General features: G+C 40.8%; 1 protein-coding gene across 1 annotated transcript in view; it reads right to left on the bottom strand.

The window, feature by feature from the left end:
* Window positions 1-5,673: 5,673 nt before the first annotated feature.
* NKAIN1 (sodium/potassium transporting ATPase interacting 1) overlaps window positions 5,674-7,931 on the bottom strand; it is a 10,881-nt gene continuing 8,623 nt past the window's right edge. Inside the window, exons 5-6 of the mRNA XM_015822179.1 lie at window positions 6,580-6,661; window positions 5,674-5,683 (exon numbers count right to left, since the gene is read on the bottom strand). Of these exons, the coding sequence (XP_015677665.1) occupies window positions 5,674-5,683; window positions 6,580-6,661 (92 nt within the window). The remainder of the gene's footprint in view (window positions 5,684-6,579; window positions 6,662-7,931) is intronic.

Raw genomic sequence — 7,931 nt, 5'->3', positions numbered from 1 at the left:
AGAAGACAGAATGGGGGGAAATTGTACTTTCAGATTTTCAAGATTCTGTCAATGTAGCTTTACAATAAAGTAGAATTAGCTCATCCGGTTGTTTCTTGTCTGATTTCAACCACAAACAAATCCAGTGTGTCCTTTAAACCTAGAGGACAAACTCTCAAAGTACCTATCTTGAATGGGCTTTCAAGGTTTGCAATTCTTATAATGGATTAATTATTTAGATCAGAGACAGATCCTCCCTCCAGATATTTGTGGCATGGTTTACACAAGGTTTGGCTATGGAACATGCTGGCTGGCAATGATGGGTACTGAAGGGCATAATTGGCGTTGCTAAGATAGTTGAACTAACAACCTTTGATGAAAGGAACACACTGATGGCCCTCCAGCATATCTTCTAGAGACCAATATGGCTCTCAGATACCAAAAAGTTGTTCATCCCTAATTTATGGTTTACTATGGCAGGGGTCCTCAACCTTGGCAACTTTAAAGACTTGTGGACTTCAACTCCCAGAATTCCTCAGCCAGCTTTGAGGACCCTTGTATAAAGAAAACTATTATGGTTTATTCCAGATACCATAATTTAATCCAATGTGTGACTCCAGTTTATCAGCTAATCAGCACAATGACACAATTCATCAGTTAATTAAGAAACTTCCTCATATGTTACAAAATGTTACAAAGTAACATTTCAAGCCATCACAGAGGAAACACTTCCACTTGCTTCTGAGTAGACAAAGATTACACTACTAAAGTCAAAAGGCTGCCTTTCACCTTTTTTCTCCATTAAATTCCCACATAGGGATCTTCTCATATTAGACTGTTCAGAAAAAGGGAGAAATAGGTGTAGAAAGCTACATTTTGCCATTGTTATATTGTGATTTTTATATCAAAATTAGCTTGCACGCTCTAGCGTTTAAAACGGGTCACATTTTTCACATGTGTACAATATTAAATATAGTTGAGTGCCATATTGGGCAAGTGGACAAATTGCAAATTGGTCTACCCAGATGCAAAGACTGAATAGGATAAAGCATCTTGTTCCTCAAAGATTGAGTAGGATAAGCATCTTGTTCCTCAAGAAAGAGGATGCTTCCAGTTGCTGTGTCAGGGAATGTCTTTATTTTTCTGTCTACCATGTAAATCGTACATTACCTTTTTCAATGTTTAGGAAGTTTTCAATTCTAGGAATTGAAGTCCACATGTCTTACAGTTGACAAATTTGAGGAACACTGCACTCAACTGTTCAATCAAGGAGGCACCCTCTACCCTGTGAAGACTTATTCCAACAGAATACTTCAGCAAGCATATTGCACCAGGTATATTTAAGGAAATGTGAAATCTGACAAGTTGACAAGCTTTTCAATAATTCACAGGAAATCTGGCAGACAGCCATCCCAACAGGTAACAGGTACATTTTATTTTATATACAGGTAGTCCTCGATTTACAACAGTTTATTTAATGACCGTCCAAAATTACATCACTAAAAAAATGACTTATGACCATTTTTCACACTTACAACTGTTGCAGCATCCCCGTGGTCAGGTGATCAAAGTTCAGATGCTTGGCAACTGACTCATATTTATGACGGTTACAGCATCCTGGGATCACGTGATCATCTTTTGTGACCAGCTGACCAGCAAAGTCAATAGGTAAACCAGACTCACTTAAGAACTGTATTACTAATTGCAATGCTTCACTTAACAACTGTGGCAAGGTTGTAACATGGGGCAAAACTCACTTAACGAATGTCTCGCTTAACAACCTAAATTTTGGGCTGTTGTGGTTGTAAGTTGAGGACTACCTGTACACCCCACCTTCCCACCAAGAGGGTACTCTCTTCCCCCTTTGCCCCCCTCCCATGAAAAGCCCTGTTTTAGTAGATGAGAAACAGTAATGGGGCCCATGTTGTCCAGGAGGATCCATGGATTAAGACTAGACTTCATGTTCAGAAGAGATTGAAAAGCAGGAACAGATGGCAATTCAGCATAACAATATGCTTGCAGCCTGGCACGTCAGTGAGATTCAGGGACACCGTTTCAGAAAAAGGTTTAAGAGGGTTAGAGCAGGGATGGGGAACTTCTGACCTCACTGATGACAAAAATGTCCCTTACTATTTTTCCCCTATGGCCACGCAAATGGCTTCCATGGTAATTCACAAATATCAGGGACTCAGGAACATGACGTTCCTTATTGTTGGTATAGAAATAGCAGATTTAGTACGCTATATTTTAATCTGTATCCATTGTTCATTCAGACTAGCTGGCCAATCATTCCACGACAGCAGAGGTCCCCAACCTTTTGGCCACCAGGGACCAGTTCCGTGGAGAGAGGCTTTTCTGGAGAGTGCGTGGTTTTGTGTGCTGCCTGCATCCTGCAGATGGGGCTTTGCTTGTTTTTGCGGACCGGTTTCTGGCGTGCCACGTCCCGGTACTGGTCCACGGACCGGGGGTTGAGGATCCCTGCACTACAGGTTGTCCTCAATTTACAACAATAGAGCCCAAAGTTTCTGTTGCTAAGTGAAACACTTAAGTGAGTTTTGCTCCACTTCACAACCTTGCTTGCTACAATTGTTAATCACGAATTGCTGCAGTGGTTAATTTAGTAACACGGTTGTGAAGTGAATCTGGCTTCCCCTATTGATTTTGCTTGTCAGAAGGTCACAAAAGGGGATCACACATGACCTTGGGGATGTTGCAACGGTCATAAGTGTGAAAAATAGTCATAAGTCACTTTTTTCAGCACCACTGTAACTTTGGTCAGTCACTAAATGATCTGTTGTAAGTCGAGAACTACCTGAAATTCTCTTTAGTGGGGAAAAGTGGGGGAGGGGGGGAAATGAACATTTTGTCTGCATCCCAAGGGCATATCACTTGAAACTGGTCCTCTGGAAGTACCCGCCTTCTCTTGTGGATACGTGATACTCCAGGATTCAGTTGGGGGAGATAGGGTGGGGGAAAGAGGAAGGAAACAGTATTTTTCTCCCCCAAATTTAAAAACAACCGTGATTCTCGTGAAGCCTAGTTGACCAGTTTAAGAGATGTTATGATTTATTGTCTACCTTCACAGCCATTTGTATTTTTAACATAACAGTTATGGAAAGAATACCTAACTAGATGGAAAACCTGGGCAAGATGGTATGAAATCACCTTAACCAAGAGTTTTGCACTCCAGAGATTATTATGGGCTGGAAATATTGGAAGACACTTCTGCACAGGAGTAACACAAAATCCTTTTCCAACTACGAATAGTCCTCAACTAACAACCGTTCATTTATTGACTGTTCAAAGTTATAACGGTGCTGAAAAAAGTCACCTCGGACCATTTTTCACACTTATGACCGTTGCAACAGTTTTGATCATGGTTACATGATCAAAATCTGGATGCTTGTCAACTGGCTCATATGTATGACGGTTGCAGTGTCCCAGAGTCATGTGATCCCTTTTTGCGAACTTCTGACAAGCCAAGTCAATGGGGAAGCCAGATTCACTTAACAACCGTGTTACTAGCTTGTCAACTGCAGTCATTCACTTAACAGCTGAAGCAAGAAAGGTCGTAAAATGGGGCAAAACTCATTTAAAACCGTCGCTCAGCAACAGAAATTTTGGCCTCAGTTGTGCTTGTAAGGTGAGGACTACCTGTATCAGGGCTGCCAAAGTAGGCCTCATGGGAGAGTCAAAATGAAACAACGCAACAAGTTGCTTCATTTCCACTTTTGGAAGGGAAAGACTGGGGAATTCTGGGAGTTAAAGTCCACATTTTAAAAAAAACACTGATTTAAAATGTAAAAGGAGTGTTCTAGAAGGGAGAGGGGGGAAAAATGGAAGACTGATTTGGAAGGATGTGCCTGGCTTTTGCCTAGTGAAGTTAGACACAAGTGGGACCCAATCCTGTGATCGCCATGGTACAAATATGGAATCGCAGATTACAACAGTGTTTCTGAACCTTGGTAATTTTAATATATATATATCTTAAAATTACCAAGGTAACTCCCAGAATTCCTCAGCCAGCATTCTGGGAGTTGAAGTCTATACATCACAAAGTTATCAACGTTGAGAAACCCTGAATTAGAATCTGTAGTGTAATAGCCATGGGTTCCTAGGCCATCCAGCACACATCAAAAAGTTGCTCATCCCCATTAAAATATTTTTTTTAAAACAGAAAGTGTTGAAATCTCATGTATCCATAAATTTTGCAGGACTTCAGCTCATTTATGTGGAATCACAGGATTCCAGAGCTTCTTTGCAAGATCTTAGGACAGGGGTCTTCAAACTTGGCAACTTTAGGACTTGTGGACTTCAACTTCCAGAATTCCTCAGCCAGCCCTGGCTGGCTGAGGAATTCTGAGAGTTGAAGTCCACAAGTCTTAAAGTTGCCAAGTTTGAAGACCCCTGTCTTAGGACAATCCTTGAAATCTTACAAAATGTTATGGGAGCTCTTTTGATAAGAGCTAGAGGACTGAACAAGGTTGCCTGCTTGTCATCACTGAGCTCATGGCCTTCAACAAACAGGGGGCCACACAGAAGGGTGTAGGAGAGACTCGAGCTCCTTTACAAAAGAAATACCAAAGAGATACAAAAAACAGTTTATACCCCCATCTTCAGCCATCATACCTCCCCTTCCTAAGAACATGATTTTCCACCTCCAGAATTGAGAAGTTATTCATCTCACACTTTTCGTGGAAAAGAGGTGGTGTCATCTGAAGAAAAATAAAACATGCTTGCCCAAATAGACATCCATTTGGTTTTATCTTTTTGATAAAAGGAACGATTTCTGCCTACAGATCTATTTAACTGATGTTCTTTAACAGATATTCATTTTGATTAGATTTTTCAGGGGTTCCTCCTAAAGCCCACATTATCAGCCACAAATGAATGGTGACCCCCACTTTTTTCCTCGCTTTTGTCTCTCTCTGCCTTTTCTCTCCCTTCCTCTTCACCTGAAAGCTGGGTTGGAAGAGAAAATTCTGGGTATACATCAGAAATGGAATGCTTCTGAAGACGATTTGGAGGCAACCAAGTGATTCCTAGATGAAGCAGCTTAGAAAAATATTCACTAAAGGAAGGAGCACATGTTACAGATTTAAGACCCTAGTCAGCCTTCCTTTACATTACCCACCTTTTATTTCATTTTCCATTGATTTTATTCCTTTACTCCTTTTCGTTATTGCAAAATATTGCAGCCTACAGATTAGCACACTGAAAGTCATTTGCTCAGACAAGAAGTGTCCCAGAACTATTTTTTTTTTTTTAGAAAAACCAAGAAAAGAAAGAAAAATCAGAAAAAAAAGGATCTTGCTTAGAAATAAGCAATAAGATCCCTGGAGGACTGGCCATTGACAGTACATAATCTGACCAGTAGGTGGAGTTCTAAGCTTGTTTTGGCTCCGAGGTCTTTTTAAGCAGAAAGTTAGATCTGGAGAAACAGTGTTGGTCAAAGTTTCCCCAATGGGTTCATGATTCTTGCTTAGCTACCAAATGAAAGGCATTAACGGATGAGGAGGACAAGATGGAGTCACTGTAGTTGTCCCTCTGGGAACACCAAATCTCCAGCAGAACTGACAACGGCCTTGAAAATGCTTTGCCCTACTCCATTTATCTTGGTGGCTTGACGTTGTTGTTGTTGTTGTTTGCAAACGTCCCTAAAGGCTTGTTCACTGTAGGCAGGCAAAGAAGCAATTATCCAGAGCTAAAAAAAGAACAGAAAACCAGTGACATAAGATTATACCTCCATGTTGCAGCACAACATGCTTCAGAGACATTTGGAGAAACACAGATTGAACAAAGAGCAAAGTCAAACCAGGAGCTACTCTGTCTGATAATACTGTATTCATATGTTCTAAAACAAGGGCAAGGAGAAATAGAGGTACATAAATGGGAATTCCATTTGCAACCTTTACCCAAACTCAGATAATTTCTCATCTATACCACAAAAGAAATGTTTCTCAACGTTGTCAAGTTTAAGATGTGTGGATTTCAACTCCACACATGCTGGCTGGGGAATTCTGAGAGTTGAAGTCCACACATCATAAACTTGACAACATTGAGAAACACTGCACTAGAGAAAAAGATGTCCCCAGCTGCCTCTTATCTGCTTATCGTCTAATATGCACCCCTTCCTCCTGTCTCCCAAGGTCAGTCCTCCATGCCATTACATCTACTCCTAAAGGCAGAGTTCAATCATTTCTCCATTTCTGGAGAGAATCAGAGCAAATGCAAAAATACTGCACCATTGGGGAAGAGAGACCAATGTATGAGATGACCAGGCTGAGCTCAACGAAGAAATCAAATGCATCCTAAGTCTTGAACCCCTTCGTGTCCCCAAGTCCAACCCACCTGGAATTTCATTGACTCTTGTTTACCATCAATTTGCTTTGACTATTAGTAGTTCAATTCTTGTAGAGAGTTTAAGCTTGCAATAAACCCTTATATACATTTGAACTGCCTGAGTTTCCTGGTGTCCAAGCTTGAGAGCCACTGCCCTAAGCAGTATGTGGTTAGGGAAAGGGAAGGAAAACTACTTTCCTATAGTTCTTCCAAAGGCCTGGTGGGGAATCAGAGTCTCAACTGATAAAAGCCACTTACGTGTACAAAGGCTGTAGCTGCAGGTGTGACATCTTTTGGGGTGCCTGGTAGCCGTAGGAATCAAACCCTCCAATGAAATCAACTGTGGGTGAAAAGACAAGAGGGTGATTGTTCTGGCAAACAGCTAGACAAAGTAATGGTCATTATCTTACTCAAAAGAAGTAATTTAAAGCAGAGGTCCCCCAACCCTTTGGGCACCAGGGACTGGTTCCATGGAGAAAGGTTTTTCCATGGAGGGAGCGTGGTTTTGTGTGCTGCCTACATCCCGCAGATGGGGCTTTGCTTGTTTGTGCAGACCGGTTGCTGGCATGCTGCGGACCGGTGCTAGTCCATGGACCTGGGGTTGGGGACCCCTAATTTAAAGAAAATTGCAATAAAGCATCTAGCATGCTGGCTGGGGAATTCTGTGAATTAAAGTCCACACATTTTAAAATTACCAAGTTTGAAAAACATTGCAGTAAAAGAACAAGAGAGTTGTTCTTAAGTTGCCAAGGCAGATATTCATGGATGAACCTCAGATTTTTTTTCCTAACATTTTTTCTCTTCCTTCAACTATTGGTTTGCAGGGGAAAAAATCAGTTCAGGAGTTCCCACTTTTTCCTCTACCTTTTTTAAAAATTTGCTTGCTTGTTTGCTTGCACTGACGGGCACATCAAAAATAAGCAAAGCAACAAAACTATTTACAGGTAGTTCTTGATTTACTACCTGTAAATGGTTTTATTGCTTTACTTATTTACTATCTGTTGCTAAGTGAGACATTTGTTAAGTGAATTTTACCCCATTTTACGACCTTTCTTGCCACAGTTGTTAAGAGAATCACTGCAGTTGTTAACTTAGTAACACGGTTGTTAAGTGAATTTGGCTTCCCGATTGACTTTACTTGTTAGAAGGTTGCAAAAGGTGATCACAGGGAAGAATTGTCTACAAAGATCACTCATTTAGTGAAAAGACTTCCCGACCCATCATCCTTTAACTGGCCAAGGAGGGGAACCCAAAGTCTCCCCACAGGGTAAAGTGAAGGTGGAAGAAAGTCTGATGAATAGCTGATGCTGGAACCTATGAGACATTTGTTAAATGAGTTTTGCTCCATTTTGCAATTTTGCTTGCCACAGTTGCTAAGTGAATCACTGCAACTGTTAAGTTAGTAACACGGTTATTTATTTATTTATTTATTTAATCCCATTTATACCCCGCCCTTCTCCCGAGGGACTCAGGGCGGCTTACAGGTAAATAAAAACAGTACAATACAATAAATATCTCTAAAAGCCAAATTAAAATATATATTAAATAACCTGTATTAAGTTTAATATTATAAAATCCCTTTAAAATCCCTATAAAATCCCCCCCTAGGC

This window comes from Protobothrops mucrosquamatus, unplaced genomic scaffold (assembly GCF_001527695.2).
Source record: "Protobothrops mucrosquamatus isolate PMUCROS unplaced genomic scaffold, P.Mucros_1.0 scaffold1486, whole genome shotgun sequence".
NCBI classification, from domain to species: domain Eukaryota; kingdom Metazoa; phylum Chordata; class Lepidosauria; order Squamata; family Viperidae; genus Protobothrops; species Protobothrops mucrosquamatus.
This window is presented reverse-complemented; position numbering and strand designations above follow the sequence as displayed.